This window comes from Nannospalax galili, unplaced genomic scaffold (assembly GCF_000622305.1).
Source record: "Nannospalax galili isolate Female #2095 unplaced genomic scaffold, S.galili_v1.0 scaffold35, whole genome shotgun sequence".
NCBI lineage: Eukaryota > Metazoa > Chordata > Mammalia > Rodentia > Spalacidae > Nannospalax > Nannospalax galili.
In genome coordinates, this window is record NW_008336449.1 from 496,329 (window position 1) to 514,496 (window position 18,168).

Sequence of the window (18,168 nt, forward strand, 5' to 3'; positions counted from 1 at the left end):
GTGGGCACATTCATGGCATTGCACATGTGAAGGTTAATAGGACAACTTGCAGTTGGCTCTCTCTTTCCATCATGTATGTTCCAAGGGTCAAATTCATGTGTCAGTATGGGACATTTATTTGACCACTTCCTCTTCATAGCATTAATAACCTCATCAGCTTCATGTCCTAGATATAGATGGGAACTATGGGAACATATTAGAGGTATGCAGACATCAGATTCCCATTTTGATTGTCTTGTCTGGGTGGAGAAAGACTACTGGAATTTGTCTGTCAGCAGGACACATGTGTTCAGAAAATATACTGTTCTAATCCCACCCCCACCCCCACCCCTTTTTTTTTTGGTCTTTTTGAGACAGGGTCTCCCGGTAGCTCCAGCTGTCCTGGAACTCATTATGTAGACCAGGCTGGCCTGGAACTCACTGAGATCCGCCTGCCTCTGCCTCCCGAGTGCTGGTATTAAAGGCATGCGCCACCACACCCGGCCTACATAACACTCTTTAAAAAAGATTTTATTTGTGGGTATTTGTGTATATCACAAGTGTGCATGTGTCCAAAGAAAACTCAGGTTCTTTTGAAGAGCATCTCTCCAGCCCCTTAAAAATTCTTGCTGGGCATGGTGGCACATGCCTTTAGTCCCAGGACTTTGGAGGGAGGCAGAGGCAGGTGGATCGCTGTGAGTTGGAGGCCAGTCTGGCCTTACATAATAAGCTCCAGGCCAGCCAGGGCTACAGAGTGAGACCCTTTCTCAAAAGACTCAATTTTTAGCTAGTGACCCATATATTCCAAGTAAAAAGATACAGGCTTGGGGCTGGAGAGATGGCTCAGTGGTTAAGAACACTGGTTGTTCTTGCAGAAGACCTGGGTTTGAATCCCAGCACCCATATGTCTGTAACTCCATCCCAGGGATCTGACAGCCTCTTCTGACCTCTGCGGGCATTGCATGACATGGGTGCATTTATCTACATTCAGGCAATGCACATACACATAAAAGTACTAAAAAAAAAAATTAAAAGATACAGTGTTTTTTTTTAAGATAGGGTCCCATTATGTAGCTGGCTGCCTATTCAGAGATTTGCCTGCCTCTGCCTCCCAAGGCCTGATATTATAGGGGTACACCACTGCACCTGGCATAAGAAGATGTTAAACAAGGGCAGTGAGATGGCTCAGCAGGTAAAAGTAACTTCTGCCAAGGCTGTCGACCTGAATTCAATCCTAGGGACCCACATGGTGGAAGAGAACAGACTCCCACTTGTCCTCTTGACTTCCACTCCTTCTGTGGCATAAATAATTAAAATTACAAATATTTTTTAAAAAGGAAGGCTACACAAATATAAGGGATCAGCTGTGTATTAAGTGGAACACATAAGGTCTGAGACACTGTCACTGAATCAGACAGAATGGCCATGAAAAAGCAGTTTGGCACTTAACTGCTCTTGTGATTTTCTTTAGGTTTTTCTTGGGGATGGCTACTTTTACCAAAACGGCCCCTCTGCCTGGGAACTCATAATATGATAACTATTGCTCAGGGCAGGAACTCATTGGGTATGGCTTGTATGAGGTGAGTGGCCTATGCCTGCCAGGTGTGTTCCCAGACCTGACTTCCAGAATTGGCTGGAATCTGCATAACCACTGCATAGCCTGCCCTGCTGCACACTTTCAATGATCTGATTTCAAACACACTGTACAGGATACTAAAGGCCTTTAATACAGATGCAGAAGGAAGCTGCCCCCACTCTTCCAGGCCCTCTTAATCCTCTGCTTGGTCAGTAGCGTGGCCTCCAGTTTGTAGGCAAACCTGTGGTCACTGTCACTTTATCTTCTAGCGTGGGAAATTCTTGGGATACAGTTGGAAGAGCTTGCCTTCTTGTGTGGGCTCGAAGCCGTACTTCTTCAGGTCGTCCACATCAAAAGTCCCTTCTTTGAAGTCTTTTTCAATAGCAGGTGCAACGGATTCCATAAAGAGAGCTTTGGCTGTCAGGGGTGTGTCCACTCCTGCGGGAGCTTGGTAATTCACGTAGGGCTTGAGTTTGAAGCCAGTCAGGTCTGGGACGACAAACTCTGGGACCATTTCCTTTACCTGCACAAACTTCCAACCAGAGACATAGATGCCAGTTCTCTTGGCACCCCGGCTCTTGTAGAAGGTGCGTGGTCCCCGCTTGCTTGTCCACTTGCTCATCCTGTCGGCTCCCCGCACCAGGCCCTGGGTCACTGCAGTCAGGAAACCCATGCTGCGCCCTGTAGAAGACAGCTCTGAAAGGATATTCGAGACGGCTTAGAGGCCAATGGGCGGGAGGGTCTCGGCACCCTAGACCCCACAAGCACAGAGAACTGTGGGCCCCGCGGGTGCAGACGACCCCAAACCCGGGGAGACACGAGAGGACCCAGGTCCCACAAGTGGAGACTACGACCTGAAAGACCCCGGACGCCAAGTGCAGACTACCCAGGGCCCGAGGAGCCACGCGGGCACCAACCGGAAACGGACGGACGGACCTGGGTGGTGGCTCTCGACCTCGGCTCGCGACAGCTCGAACGCAAACCCCGGGGCCCGGGACCCGCCAAACGCCAGCAGACGGCCACCCCACCCCCACAGGGTGCCTTCACCCCGCTTCCGGCCACTCCGAAACAACAGCCGCTCCGACTGGTCGTCGTCGTTCCCAATGCGCAGCCTCAGCCCTGCGAGGGGGTGTGGCCTCGGGGTTCAACCAGTAGACGGCGGCACCGCCCAGGGGGCGGGGCGATGGCCGTCCTGCGCCGCGAGGTGGCGGTCTTGGTCCGGCCTGCGGCGACATCACCCCCTCCCTCCGCGCTCGCGTCACCGCGACGGGCCCTCCGCGGGGCTCGTGAGGCGTCGCCCTGAGGTGTCCGGGAAAGCGCCGCTCGGAGGCCTGGGCTCCCGGACCCTCCCTGTCCTAGCCAAGCCGCGGCTTCTGGGACTGACGCGCAGCCGTCCGCAGAGCCAGTGACCGGCTCCTCACAGCACGCCGCGGCGGGGCCCAAGGACCCCGGGTCCTCGTTTCCCCTAGTTCGTCATCTGTGGTCCCAGCATACCCGGGGTGCCCGCTCCGTTTGCCTACTCCCCGCCCGCGCGGCTTGGCACCTCCCTACGCCTCACCCCTGGCGTCTGCTACCGTCTGCCTCCTCCCTGGCCTCGTGGCTCTGCTCCCGCGTCGGCTCCCAGGCTGTGAACCCCCTCCGCGCTGGTCACCCCTCCTTCCCTGCGACCTAGTGACGCCGAGACCCCTCCCCCGCGCGTGACCAGGTTGTGACCCAGGTTGTGGGTCCCAGGTCGTGACCCTTGTCGACCGTCACCCCCCCAGTTGAGACCTCCACTGGGTCGTGACTCCACCTAGACCAGAGCCCTCCCCAGCTGTGACCCCTACGGGTCTCATCCAATCCGGTCTCTCCCTTTCCCCTCCCTCACACCTCCGAGTTTCTCAGTTCCTGCTGCTTAGCCTCCCGCCTGAGCTACCCACCCGTGCCCCAGCCGTACCACCTCCCTGAACTGGCAGCTCACCTACACGCGTGCCTGCTGCCCAACTCTTCCCTTGACCTGCTGGGACGGGAGCCACTTGCCTGGCCGCAATTGTGGATTCCCTTTGGACCACGTGAGGGCTGTTTACCTGAGACATTAGCTCAGAGAAACCAGACACTTCGTCGGGAAGACAACTCCGGGAGCACAGAGTTCCGATAGAGCATTTGACTTGGAGTGGAACTGGCAGGGCTGGAGCTACACGCTGTCCTGCTTTGAACGGCCTTTTAGAGCTTTTTGCCTCAGCCTATCTTTTCGCCCTCCACTGTGCTTTGCTTTCAGCCATGCAGGAAGAGGAAGATGGTTACCTTGAGGTAGGTAGACCAGGCATGCATGAGCACCAGACCCGTAGAATTCCCACACTGGGCATTTCGGGACTAACAGAAGGATCCTTTGCCTCCAGGGAATATGGGATTAGTGACTCAATCAATTCCCCTGTCAAAGCCCTGGCACTTGTTAACTGGACAGCCCTGTTTCACAATGTGGAAAGTGGGACTGGATAGTGGGCCTGGTTGGTAGGTCTTGATGAGGCCTTTTTTTCCCTTAAGGTCACAGTTGTTTCTTGCTGTGGTGTTTGTTTTGCTGAGACTCTTTCTTAGTCGAGCACTGTAGCCACAACCCGAAGCCATCTGTGCCAGAAATGTGAAAAGTAGCTCCATCGGCATAAGTGAAAAGCTAGAGAAACAAGACAGTCCACCATGAAGACTGTGAAAGCTGTTAGTCTGTGTCCTTTCCTTGGAGAGGGTGACTGTCCTGAGAGCTCAGAGGGAAAGTAGTGAGAACTGAGCGGGAGAGGGTCGCTGAGTGTTTCAGTTCTGAAGCAAAAGCCCACTGGTTATACATTTACACAACTGCACAATAGTACAACAGACTACACGTGCAACACTGATATCAGATTGTATCACTTGGTGAGATCATAGTGTTTGTATAAATGCACCCTGTGACTCACACAATGAAATCACTTATGGACATGTTTCTTTGAACATCATGCTCGCTCTCTCTGTAGACCAGGCTGGCCTTGAACTTACAGAGATCTGCCTGCCTCTGCCTCCTAAGTGCTGGTATTAAAGCATGTGCCATCATGCCCAGCTGTGCCCTCATTCTTAAGGGCTACTCAACTCTATTTACCTCCTGAACTAAGATCACAAAATTGAGTTTTCTAGGCAACCCACTTGTTATGTCATGATTCAAAATTGTGCTTTTGGGGTTCTTTCCTGAATGTCCTTGGATTTTTCTGACATGGATTTCAGAGTCTGAGGCCTGGCTTTCCTAGGGCTATACTTTGGTCCTTGGCACTTGCATATAACTGCAAAGGATTAGTAGGTGGACCCCATACCCAATTCAGTTCCTGACTGCTTGGGAGAAAGGGGTTGTTGGGTAGACGCTGGAGGAATGGGGAACAGGTCTGGTTTTTTCTACAGGTCAGCTTCTGGGGAATGAGTGAACTTTCTCTGTTGGTCACCTACTCACACTTATGCCTTGAACCCTTGCTCACCTGCCTCCTTCCTTCCCGTAGATCTGGTCCCTGGGCATCTGAAGTCAGTAGGGGGCAGGGACAGAACCTTTTCCCCTTTTTCTTCTTTGACATGTGAGCTGGTATTGAATATCTCTAAATCCAGATAGATCTTCCCTTGGGAAGTCTTTTTTTTTTTTTTTTTTTTTTTTTTTTTTTTTTTTTAATACTCGGTCTCACTGGTTGTCCAGGCTGGAACTCTTGAGCTCACATGATCTTCTGCCTCATCTGTTCAAGCAGCTGGGACTAAATTGAATGCAGGTGTCAGTAACATCACACACTCCTGTGGGTTTCTCAGCATTATTTCTTGGTGAACTCTCATGGACTCATGGACCTTGGGGTTGGCAGCCTTGGTCTTGTATCCAGAGGATACAAGAGATGACCTCAGCCTCTCCTAGGCTGCTTCTTAAACACCAGAGAGTCAGGTTTATTAATGTACAGGTCATTTGCTGATAGTGTAGCTACTGTGCTTATTCTTTCTAGTACCTAAAGAAGACAGGTTGCTGTTTTCATGTCCTTGCAGTTGAGCTCATAGGGCCTCAACTCCACTGGAGAAATAATTTCTCTAAAATACGCATTTAATTTTTAAATGTTTTATTATTATTATTTTGGTCTTTTTGTGACAGGGTCTCGCTGTAGCTCCAGCTGCCTGGAACTCACTCTGTAGACTAGGCTGGCCTCGACCTCATAGAGGAGCCGCCTGTCTCTGCCTCCCAAGTGCTGGGATTAAAGGCGTGTGCCACCATGGTGAGTTCCAGGCCAGCTAGGGCTACAGTGTGAGACCATGTCTAAAAAAGACAAAAAAATAAAATAAAATAAAATATCAAATAAATGAGGTGGAAGAGACCAAATGAGACAACCAACATCAGCCTCTGTGCATACACGTGCACACACCTATATGTACCTCTACATATACCACACATACACATATACCTTTTTAAATTTTTAAAAAATAGTTTATTATTTTTATTTTATATGTATGAGTGTATTGCCTGCATGTGTGTAGGTGCACCATGTCGTGCAATGCCTGTGGGAGGTCAGAAGGCAGCATTGGATTCCCCTGGAACTGGAGTTACAGATGGTGGTTAGCTGCTATGTGGGTGCTGGAAGAACCAGGGCCCTCTGCAAGTACAGCCAATGCTTGTAACCACTGAGCCATCTCTCCAGTCCCATATATTTAACTTACATTTGTGTGTGTGTGTGTGTGTGTGTGTGTGTGTGTGTGTGTGTGTAGATGTAGATGCACAAGTACCATGACATGCAAGTGGAGGTCAGAGAACAATTTGTCTGTTCTCTCCTGCCACCATGTTGGTTCCAAGGATTGAAGTCAGATCATCACACTTGGCAGCAAGTACCTTTATCTACTGAACCAACTATGGACCCTGTTTCTTTAAAATCTTTAGAACTGTTGACTTACTCCCTAGCTCCCAACTTGCTCTGTGACTAAGCCCAGGCTAAGAAACTGGGTACCCTGTCTGCCCACGTTGACTGTTGGTCTCTCCTCAGGCTGGCTACTGTCTGGGCACTGCCCTGAGCTCCTGGGGACTGCATTTCATGGAAGAGCATTCACAGTCCACCATGGTAATCACGATGGGCTTTCCTGGGGATGGGCCCTGGTAGGCCTGTATCTGTATTTATAACTGCTGAGCCATCAATGTCTTGATGACATTCCTGTTTTCTCCAATCCTGCTTAGCTGATGGGGATTGCAATTGGAGCCCTCTTGGCACTGGCCTTTGTTGGTGTTGCCATCTTTTTTGTGTACAGAAGGGTGAGCAGACTCCGTGAGTATCTTGGTTTGGACTCTGGCTGGGTGGTGGTGGGGTTTGCTGGATTTGTATCCTGTGAGGTATTTGGAACTCCTGGGAGCTGCCCTCAAAGACTTGTTGGAATGTGGTCACATGCTAGGGTTCAAGCTGAAGTTCCCAGGCTACCCACAGCCTTTTCTGCTCTTTCCAAAGCAAGGATCCAGTAAGAATAGAGGAAATTCCTGTCTCTTCTGAGATGAGTCACCTATACTGCTGCTTTCCCTTGCTTTCTGAGGGGTAACCAGGGATAGAACAGTCAAGGTCATAGTTTATTGTCAGCACCTACATCTTCAGGGTCTGTCCTGTGCTTGTACTTTTAGTTCCAGCCAAGATCATTGTCCACCCATTCAAGTCTGCACTCCCCAGGTCCCTTTCATCTCACAGTGCCCCTTCCCTCCCCTCACAGGAGAAGCAGAGCCTACCCCTCAGTACAGGTTCCGGAAGAGGGACAAAGTAATGTTTTATGGCCGGAAGATCATGAGGAAGGTAACTGGTGTGCAAGCCCTAGATTGTGCTTGAGGTGGTGGGGATCAATCTCTTATGAACAGACTTCTGAACAGGCCTGCTGCTTGCCAGACTCTTCAGCTCTCTGCAACTTCTGGTATATGCTGCCATCTCCTCTGGCTCCGTGACTCCTGCCACTGGTTACAGGGTTTAGGAGATGTTGTAAGTTATGTTGAACATTGCCTGCGTTCCCAGCAGAACCAACACATTTTACCTAGCAATACCTCCCCTCCTCTGGAGGGTAGCCTAGAGGCATGGTGTTGGAGGAGCATATCTCTGACTTAAAGTACCTGAACTTCTTTGGCCAGTGCAAGGACACAGATTCTTGGACTCTGAACTAAACGCTTTTGTTAACAAGAAAAAGGACAGGAAATGACTTTCCAGGAACGTCCTTGGGAACAGGCTGGGCAGGTACAGAGGGCATTGAGTTTGCCCTGAGGTGGGTGGTCACTGCCAGATTTGGAAGACTGAGCCAAGGAAGGACCCCAGCCCTCTGGGGATTGGGGAAGCGACTGCAGTTCCCATGTTTGCCCTAAGGTAAAAGCTGTGTGGCCCACTTTTCCATGTTTATGGAGGTTTCAATTCATAGATTGCTTAGTCTTCCTGTACTGAAGTTCAGGAATTGGTGGCTAGGGATAAGCAGGATGGGTTGAACCATCCTCCTTTGGCTAACTGCCACAGCAGATCCTTACTGCCTCTTCTCACTCCCCTCAGTTTTGAAGAAACAGTAGACGTACAGGTGTGGAGCTCTGAAGACTTGGCTACCTGAGGACAGTGCAGACCATACTATGTGATATATGGGATTGTGTAGTATGCCATTGTCCAAATGGTATTCTCTGTGTCCTTGGCTGATACGTCTCCTTCAAGGAGCCAGGCTGGTAGGGGTTGGTTAACCCAGCTATAGGACCTGAGATCAGGAAGGCAGCAGCCCACAGGCAGGATCTGGAGACAGACTAGGAGGCTGAGAGCTTAGACCTTGGCAGTTACAGGGTCAGTACTCAGTCTGTCCCTTGGCTCTGCAGGTGACCACACTCCCTCATACCCTGGTTGGGAATACAGCTGCTCCCCGGCAGCGGGTCAGGAAGAGGACCAAGGTGCTATCTTTGGCCAAGAGGTATTGGGAATTCCCATAGGGGCCTTACTACTGCTGTGACTCCCTCTATGTCAGAGCATACCAAGGGCAGAGCTTCCTGGGGCTTTGGAGTGCTCATGGTATTGACTTTGAGACCCTTGTTTCTTATTTGAATGTTTCTTATTTGAATGCTTTGTAGGATTCTGCGTTTCAAGAAAGAATACCCTACCCTGCAGCCAAAAGAGCCCCCACCCTCCCTGCTGGAGGCTGATCTCACCGAGTTTGATGTAAAGAATTCTCATCTGCCATCAGAAGTTTTGTACATGCTGAAAAATGTTCGGTAAGATAGATAGGCAAAAGCTCTGTCTGGAGTGTGTCAGTGGAGGCACCTCTTCCCTACCCTTCTGCCTTAGATTGTCTTTTGGCTTAGCTTTCCTATGTTATGTGATGGTTGGCAAGCTGATTTTCTTTTCAGGACTACTTGCCTCTGCTCTGTCATGGAAGGAATGCTCAGCAGAGTTAGACTTCTTCAGGTCTGTGGAGCCTTGTGGTCACTCACCTTTTCTGCTCTTTCTTGTTCTAGTTAAGAAGTCTCAACATTTTCATCTTCAGTGCCATGTATTGACTTTGAGCCCCTTGGTTCTTAATTGAATGTTCTCAAGAATGTGAGAAGTGTGTGGATGGATCAAAATCTGCAAGTCTGGATCTGTCTGTCTGTCTGTGTCTGTCTCTGTGCTTCTCTGTCTCTCTGTCTCTCTCGCTTGCTCTCTCCGTTCTTGAGAAGATCTTGTTACATAGCCCAGGATGACTTTGAGCTTGCAATTCTAATCTTCAGTCTCTCAAGTGCTGAGATTACAGCTGTGTACCATTATGCTAGCTTTCTTTCTCTTTCCTTTGAACTTTTATTTATTATTATTTTTAAATTTTATTATTTTATTTTATATATATGAGTGTATTGCCTACATGTATGTAAGTGCATCAGTGCTATACAATGCCCATGGAGGTCAGAAGAGGGCATTGGATCTCTTGGAACTGGAGTTATGGTTGGTTGAGTTCCGTCATGTGGGTGCTGGAATTCGAATTGAATCTTCTGCAAAAGCAGCCTGTGCTCTTAACTGCTGAGCTATCTCTCCAGCCCCCTTATTTATTATTTTTATTTTATTTGTGTAAGTGTATTGCCTCCATATATGTAAGTCCACCCATGACTTGCAAAGCCCATGGAAGTCAGAGGGTGTTAGATTCCCCCTCAAACTGAAGTTATGGGTGGTAGTTGGCACCATGTGGGTGCTGAGAATTGAACCCCAGGTCCTCTGCAAGAGCAGCCAGTGCTCTTAACCACTGAGCCATCTCTCCAGCTCTGCCTCTTTCTTTTTTAAAAGGTACTTTCTAGGCTGAGAGATGGCTCAGCGGTTAAGAACACTACACCCAGGTTCATATCCCAGCACCCACATGGCAGCTAACAATTGTCTGTTGTTCCAGGGGATCCGACAGCCTCTTCTGTCCTCTGAGGGCATTGCATGACACAGGTACACTTACCTACATGCAGGCAATACATACATACACATAAAATAATAAAAAAGTATTTTCTTTTTAATTTTAAAAATCATTATTTTATATGTATGATGTGTAAGTTAGTATGGGTGCACAAGTGCCATAGCCCTGTGTAGAAATAAGAAGACAACTTTGTGGAGTTAGTTCTTTCCTTCTGTCTTTATGTGGGTTCTAGGAATTGAACTCAGGTCTTCAGACTTGCATGACTCTCTTTGTTCTTTCTAATGCTACATACCATCCCGGGGGGCACTATATGGTCTGTCTTTTTTGTTTATGACTTACATTCACAGTCACAGTTTGAAAAGTTCTTTGAGCTGATCTTTATCTCAGAGGTTTAAAATTCTTACTGACAGTGATGCCAGATAGGCTGAGTCAGCCTTGTGTTCCAGGCTGGCTCTGGCCCTGCTGCTAGGGACAGTAGACCATGTCCCTTACCATACCTTCCTTGTGGGGAGCATAGCCTATAGTATATTCTGTTTTTACAGAGTCCTGGGCCACTTTGAAAAGCCACTGTTCCTGGAGCTTTGCAAACACATGGTCTTTGTGCAGCTACAAGAGGGGGAGCAAGTCTTCCAGCCTGGGGAGCCTGACACCAGCATCTATGTGGTACAGGATGGACGGTTAGAAGTCTGTATCCAAGATGCTGTGAGTCATGTGGGACAGGGGATGGGGCTCCTGTGCTTAGCTGACTGTCTTATTTATCTGTGTGTGTATGTATGTGTGTACACCTATGTGTATGTGTGTACATGCATGTGTATGGAGGCTAGAGGTCAATTTCAGGTATCATTTCTGAGGCACCATCCACCTTGATTTTTTTTTTTTTTTAGTAATTAAAAATTTTTTTTTTTGTTTGTACAAGTGTTTTGATGGCCAGTATGTTTACTGGTATGTGTGTAGTGCCCATGAAGGCAGGAAGAGGGCGACAGAGGTAAAACTGCCATGTGGGTGCTGGGAGTTGAACCCAGGTCCTCTGGAAGAACAGCAAGTGCTGTTAACCTCTGAACTGTCTATCCAGCCCTGATCCATTCACCTTGATTTTCGAGTCAGGGTCTCTCACTAGGACCTGGGGATCATCAAGTAGGCTGAGAGGCCAGTGAGCCCAAGAATCTACCTGTCTCCGCTTCTGCAACATTGGGATTATAAATGTGTACCACTATGGCCAGCTACTTTCATGAGTGCTAGGAATTGAACTCAAGTCCTCAAGCTTGCAAGGCAAACATTTTACTGATGGAACTATGATCCCCAGCCCTGGCCATCTGTTGTTATCTTAAAGTTTTGGAAAGCTTTCTGACAGGGCTGGAGAGATGGCTCAGTGGTTAAGAACACTGGCTGTTTTTGCAGAAGACCCGGGTTCGAATCCCAGCACCCATGTGGCAGCTAACAACTGTCCATAACTCCAGTTCCAGGAAATCCAACAGCCTCTTCTGTCCTCTTTGGGCATTGCACAAATAGGGTGCACTTACTTACATGCAGGCAATACACACATACACATAAAAATAATAAATAAGCTGGGTGTGGTGGTGCACGCGTTTGATCCCAGCACTCGGGAGGCAGAGGCAGGCAGATCTCTGTGAGTTCAAGGCCAGCCTGGTGTACATAGTGAGTTCTGGGGCTGGAGAGATGGCTCAGCAGTAAAGAATACTGGCTGTTCTTGTAGAAGACCCGGGTTTGAATCCCAGCACCTACATGGCATCTAACAACTGTCCGTAACTCCAGTTCCAGGGGATCCAAAGGACTCTTCTGTCCTCCGAAGGCATTGCACAATACAGGTGTGCTTACCTACATGCAGGCAATGCACTCATACAACCTGGGGCTACAGAGAGACCCTGTCTCAAAAAGACCAATCAATCAATCAATTAAAAAAAAAAAGCTTTCTATCAAAAAATTAGTGTATGCCAGGTATGGTGGCACACACTTTTAATTCCAGCACTCAGGAGGCACAGGCAGGTGGATCTCTGTGAGATTAAGGCCACCCTGGTCTACATAGTAAGTTCAGGTCAGCTGGGACTACAGGGAGACCCTGTCTCAAAAAGACAATAAATAAATAAATCAGGGTCAAGAGTGGTAGCAGATGTAAATAAATAAATAAATAAATACAAAGTGTAGAAATTTAAATCTCAGGTATTTTGGAGAAACGTCATACCCTTATTCCAGTGTTCAAACACAGCTGCTGTTTTTTACTTTGGCACATTATAGCCCAAGGCTGTCCTTGAATTCATGGCAGTCCGCCTGCCTCAGCCTCCTGGGATTACAGACGTGCCCGAACCCAACACACATGGCTGGCACATTATCTTTTACTGTTAAGCACATGTGTGCTTAACCCAATAGGTGAGCTTATTAGCAGTATTTAGTTTTTTTGAAAAAAATATTTTATTGTGGCTGGAGAGATGGCTTAGTGGTTAAGAACACTGGTTGTTCTTGCAGAAGATCCGGGTTCAAATCCCACCACCCACATGGCAACTAACAACTGTCCGTAACTCCAGTCCCAGGGGATCCGACAACCTCTTCTGTCCTCCGCGGGCATTGCACAACACGGGTGCATTTACCTACATGCAGGCAATACAATTATTTTATGTGTATGCGTGTATTGCCTACATGTAGGTAAGTGCACCCATGTCCTGCAATGACAGTGGAGGACAGAAGAGGCTGTCGGATCACCTGGAACTGGAGTTACAGACAGTTGTAAGCTGCTATGTGGGTGCTGGGATTCGAACCCGGGTCTTCTGGAAGAACAGTGTTCTTTTTTTTTTAGGTCTCTTTGAGACAGGGTCTCTCTGTAGCCCCAGCTGGCGTGGAACTCACTCTGTAGATCAGGCTGGCCTTGAACTCACAGAGATCCATCTGCCTTTGCCTCCCGAATGCTAGGACTACAGGGATGCGCCACCACACCTGGCCAGTCAGTGTTCTTAACCACTGAGCCATCTCTCCAGCCCCAGCAGTATTTATTTTATGCTCCATCAGCTTTACTTTAAAATTTTAAAATTATATTTTTTATTTATTTTGTGTATAGGGATATATATGTGTATGTTTGCATGTGTAGCAGAGGGCAACTTGGCAGGAGTCAGTTTTCTTCCACCATGTTGATCTCAGAGACTCGACTCAAGTCATCAGGCTTAGTGGCAGATGTCTTTCATACTGAACAATCCCACCAGCCCTTTTGTTATTTTTTAGACATTGTCTAATGTAGCCTAGAGTGGCCTGGCACTTATCATGTAGCTGAGGCCGGCTTTAAACTCCTGATGCTCCTGTTTCCGCCTCCCAGATGTCACCTGATACATTTTAAACATTCAAAAACATTTCTTACATGTTCTCAGTCTATTCCCATTAATGATTTGGGTATTAAATCATTATATTGCCATAATCAACTGACCCCTTGCCATTTTTTTAGGCTTATGATGGTAAATAAATTTTTTTCTGGGGCAGGAGAGATGGCTCAGCGGTTAAGAGCAATGACTGCTCTTGCAGAGAACCCGGGTTCAATTCCCAGCACCCACATGGTGGCTACGAACCATCCTTAACTCCAGTTCCAGGGGAATCTGAAGCCCTCTTTTGACCTCCTCACTCACATACATGCAGGCAATATGCTCATACACGTAAAAATAATAATAAAATATTAAAAAAAAATTTTAAGACAGGGTGTCCCTATTGCCCCATCTGTCCTGGAACTCACTATGTAGACCAGGATCGTCTTGAACTCACAGAGATCCAATTGCATCTACCTCCCAAGTGCTGGGACTAAAGTTGTGCGCCACCATGTCCGGCCTGATTGTAAATAATTTTTTTTTAAAAATTTTATGTGTATGCATGTATTGCCTGAATATAGGTAAGTGCACCCGTGTTGTGCAGTGCCCTCAGAGGTCAGAAGAGGCTGTTGGATCCTCTGGGACTGGAGTTACAGACAGTTGCTAGCTGCCATGTGGGTGCTGGGATTCGAACCCGGGTCTTCTGCAAGAACAACCAGTGTTCTTAACTGCTGAGCCATCTCTGCAGCCCCAATTGTAAATAATTTTAAATGTAAGGAATAGTGTTCATTTAGCGAGGAGCTCAATGCTTGCTTCTTGCTTATGTTGTTACACTCTTGGATCATAGAGTAACTGCAGTGTAACTGCCAGGACTAAGCCCTTTCTTTCTGTTATGTTGCTTTCTGAAGGTTGTTAGTTTATTTGTCCTGGCAGTTTGCTACCTAGGCTTCCCATTTTACTGTTTAGAGCAATGCTTACTAGCCTTTGTGTGATAGTCACTCCTGATCTTATAGTCTCAGTGGTTCCTACCTTCTCTCATCTCAGTATGGTTTTTGTACTGTCCTGCTAGGTTTCTAGACCCAAGGTGTTTTCTGAGAAGAATTTTTTTTTTTTTTTTTGTCTTTTTGAGACAGGGTCTCCTTGTAGTCCCAGCTGACCTGAACTCACTATGTAGATCAGACTGGCCTTGAGCTCACAATGATCCATCTGCCTGCCTCTGCCTCCCAACTGCTGGGATTAAAGGCGTGCGTCACCACGCCCGGCTTGAGAAGAATTTTTGATGATCATGTTTGCAGCTTAATCTATGGTGAGACCTGATGGGTGGTGAGACCCGATGGGTTATGACAAAAGAAGAGCCTTGGTTTATCTGGTCTGGAAGGGTTAGAGCTGACAACTCCCATGGCCTGTAGCCACCCCCCTGTGAAACAGACTGGTTTTGACCTTTAAGGGGCCTCAGAGAAGGTCTGGATCTGCCTCTTTTTGGCCTTTGAATCAGGTAGGAAGGGGTTCATGGAGGGCAATCAAAGCCATATTTCCACAACTTCAAAGGGATTTTCCAGCCAGGCATGGTGACACACGCCTTTAATCCCAGCACTTGGGAGGCAGAAGCAGGCAGATCTCTGTGAGTTCAAGGCCAGTCTGATCTGCATAGTGAGTTCCAGGCCAGCTGGGGCTACAGGAGACCATAATAAGACAAAAAAAAAAAAAAATTACATTAAAATTATGTTGCAGTCACATCAAAAGAAGCAGGAGGATTAGGAATTCAAACCCAGCCTCTGCTACAAAGCAAGTTTGAGGTCAGCCTGGGCTGTATGAGACTCTGACTCAAAACACCAAAAATGAAAAAAATCTGTAATTTTATTGTTAGTAACTAAATTTGTTTCTGAGAGCCCTTGGAGACAGTGTAGCTAACCAATTTAGGTTTAGGAGAATTTGTCCTAAACTTGTCAAGTTTGAATGAGTCCTGGGATTGGGCAGTGGCTACGTTAGTCAGGGTTTCTTCATTTGTATCCTTCCTCTTCCTTTTTTGCATGTACATGTTCATGTGGGGGGCGGGCGGTTTCCTCATATACTATCTACCTTAATTTTTGAGACAGGGTTTCTCCCTCTGACTCACCAAGTAAGCTAGACTGGCAGGCGAGTGAACCCCAGGGGTCTGCCTGTCTTCACTTCCCCAGCACTGGTATCACAAATATGCACCATCACACATGACATTAAAAAAATTATTATTATGTATATGTGCATGGCAGTTACACACTCTCTCGCACACACAGGTTTGAGCATCCCATTATGCACATGTGGAGGTCAGAGAACAACTTTTGGAAATTAATTCTCTCTTTTCAGTTTGGGTTCCAGGGGATCAAATTCAGGTTTTTATGCTTGTATGGCAAGTACCTTTTTTTTTTTTTTTTTTTGAGGCAGGGTCTCATTATATAGCCTTGACTAGCCTGGAACTCAGTACGTAGACCAGACTAGCCTTCATCTCATAGAGATCTGCCTACCACTGCCTCCCAAGTGCTGGGATTAAAGGCATGTGCCATCACACCTGGCTGGTATCTCTCAAAAAAAAAATTTTTTTTTTGGTCTTTTTGAGACAGGGTCTCCCTGAAGCCTTAGCTATCCTGGAACTCTCTATGTAGACCAGGCTGGCCTTGAACTCACAGAGATCCACCTGCCTCTGCTTCCTGAGTGCTGGGATTAAAGGTGTGTGCCACCATGCCCAGTTTAAAAAATTTTTTTTAAATGTATTTAAACTTCAAAAAATTTAAAATTTATTTATTTTCATTTTATATGTTTTGAGTGCTGCCTGGGCTTCTGTGACAGTCCTGGTAAACACCGAACTGACACCTCTTGTTCTGCTCTCCAAGCACAGGATGGCACTGATGTGGTAGTCAAAGAGGTTCTGCCAGGGGACAGCGTCCACAGTCTCCTCAGCATTCTGGATGTGATCACTGTGAGTATTCCCCATCCCCAACCAGTAACCAAGCATCTCTGGGTTAGCCCTCAAGGCCTCGTCTTCTTGTTTTGATGGACAGCTCATCCTTGATTGTTAAAGATCATGTCTCTGCAATGACTCAGGTGGGAAGCATTGTCTAGATGGAAGCAACTCTCATTCTCACCACAGTAGTTAAGAAGATGTCATGGGAACAGCTTTGACATTGTATTTAAGACAGAAGGAACATAAGGATTTGGTTGTCTTTTCTGTTTTCTCTTTGTCTTTGTCTGTCTCTGTCTCTGTCTCTGTCTGTCTGTCTAGAATCTCACTTTGTATAACCTAGGCTGACTTTAAACTCCTGATCTTCTTGTCTCAGCCTCCTGATTGCTAGGATTACAGGTATATGCTGCTGGGCCCAGATATTTTTTTACTTTTTATTATTTATTGTACTGATTAACATACAGAAGTGAGAGGTGTCATCACATCAGCCTGTGTGTTCTTCACATGTTGCTGCAAGTTTCAGCTCAGTCGTCCTGTTTCTTCCCTGTTGGTTTAGTTACTTTTTTCATTGCTGTGATACAATACTTGACAGAGGTAACTTAAGAATGGAGAGATTTGTTTTGGCTCTCAGTATTAGAAGGTCTAGTCTACTGTGGTAGAGAATGCATGGTGGAGTTCATGGCAGTGTGAGTATGTGGTTGAGACTCCTCACATCACTGGGGACCAAAAGACACAGAACAGGACTAGGAGCAGGGCTGGCCTATAACCCTAAAATCCGTGGTGCACACCTTTAGTCCCAGCACTTGGGAGGCAGAGGCAGATGGATCTCTGTGAATTCAAGACTAGCCTGGTCTATATAGTGAGTTCCAGGCCAGCCGGGGCTACAGGAAGACCCTGTTTAAAACAAAAAACAAACAAAAAAAACCACAACACACTTGTTAATAAGAGTTTAAGATCTGGGGGCTGGAGAGATGTCTCAGCGGTTAAGAGCACTGACTGCTCTTGCAGAGGACCTGGGTTCAATTCCCAGCACCCACACGGTGGCTATGAACCGTCCTTAACTCCAGTTCCAGGGGAATCCAAAGCCTTCTTCTGACCTCCGCAGCATTGCACAACACAGGTGCACTCACATACATGCACTCGTACATATAAAATAAAAAATAATAAAAAAAAGAGTTTAAAATCTGTTTAATATATTATTTTGAGTAAAATCTATGTAAATTGAACAAATCTTAAGATTAGCTGAGTACTGATAAAATTCATGTCTATGTAACTCAGAAGGGGCATCCACTTTTCACCTGACTCTTTGCAGCTGCACTTTTGTGTTAGCTCTGTACTGAGTGACTTTTACTTTGTATATTAGTTCCTTTTTTTGTTGCTGTGACAAAATACCTGACAAAAGCAACTTAAGAAAGGAAGGGTTTATTTCAGCTCACAGTTTGAGGGTGCAGTCCATTATGGTAGGGAAGACATGACAAAAGGAATGTGTGAGGAGTCCATAGTCAGGGACCAGAGAAAGTGTAAGACCCCCCCAGGCTGGGGTACCCAACGTCCATGGGAGGCCACACCCCAATAACTCAGTCCTCAGACCAGGAGATGCAACAAGCAAGAGGATTTAATCGTTTGCGCAGACGGGCCCCTGCCTCACTCAGAGAGAGAGAGAGAGCAGCAGCCCAGAGCTCAGCTTACAGGTGACTTTTAAAGGAAAAAACCACAAACTACAACCGGCAGCAGTGGGAGGGGGGCCGACAGCAACCGGCAGCAGTGGGAGGAGGCCGGCAGCAACCGGCAGCAGTGGGAGGGGGAAAGTTTCGGGTGATGTCCGTGGGAGGGGGCCGGCAGCAACCGGCAGCAGTGGGAGGGGGCCGGCAGCAACCGGCAGCAGTGGGAGGGGGCCGGCAGCAACCGGCAGCAGTGGGAGGGGGCCGGCAGCAACCGGCAGCAGTGGGAGGGGGCCGGCAGCAACCGGCAGCAGTGGGAGGGGGCCGGCAGCAACCGGCAGCAGTGGGAGGGGG

The 18,168-nt window shown here is 47.5% G+C and overlaps 2 protein-coding genes across 14 annotated transcripts in view; one reads left to right on the forward strand and one right to left on the reverse strand.

Annotated features, from left to right (window-relative positions):
- Nucleotides 1–1,683: 1,683 nt before the first annotated feature.
- Mrpl41 (mitochondrial ribosomal protein L41) lies at nt 1,684–3,530 on the reverse strand. Of its 7 annotated transcripts, none has more exons than XM_029562575.1 (2): nt 3,516–3,530; nt 1,684–2,236 (listed from the first exon to the last, which is right to left on the reverse strand). In XM_029562575.1, the coding sequence occupies exon 2, from the start codon at nt 2,226–2,228 to the stop codon at nt 1,821–1,823; it is 408 nt and encodes a 135-aa protein (XP_029418435.1). In that variant the 5' UTR covers nt 2,229–2,236; nt 3,516–3,530; the 3' UTR covers nt 1,684–1,820. The 7 variants fall into 7 exon arrangements, with proteins under 7 accessions (XP_029418435.1, XP_017653147.1, XP_029418434.1 ...); XM_017797658.2 differs by lacking the exon at nt 3,516–3,530 and adding an exon at nt 3,114–3,433; XM_029562574.1 differs by lacking the exon at nt 3,516–3,530 and adding an exon at nt 3,114–3,132 and having other exon boundaries at nt 1,684–2,251.
- Nucleotides 3,531–3,627: 97 nt separating this feature from the next.
- The window catches only part of Pnpla7 (patatin like phospholipase domain containing 7), an 81,986-nt gene continuing 67,445 nt past the window's right edge, over nt 3,628–18,168 (forward strand). For 6 of the 7 annotated variants that reach the window (XM_017797651.2, XM_008831185.3, XM_008831184.3 and 3 more), the window contains exons 1-8: nt 3,628–3,844; nt 6,550–6,624; nt 6,738–6,825; nt 7,256–7,335; nt 8,376–8,467; nt 8,625–8,765; nt 10,462–10,621; nt 16,091–16,171. In XM_017797651.2, coding sequence (XP_017653140.1) covers nt 3,815–3,844; nt 6,550–6,624; nt 6,738–6,825; nt 7,256–7,335; nt 8,376–8,467; nt 8,625–8,765; nt 10,462–10,621; nt 16,091–16,171 — 747 coding nt within the window. In that variant the 5' untranslated portion in view covers nt 3,628–3,814. Of the gene's footprint in view, nt 3,845–6,549; nt 6,625–6,737; nt 6,826–7,255; nt 7,336–8,375; nt 8,468–8,624; nt 8,766–10,461; nt 10,622–16,090; nt 16,172–18,168 lie in introns of those variants that run through there. The other variant, XM_017797654.2, reaches the window with a different exon arrangement.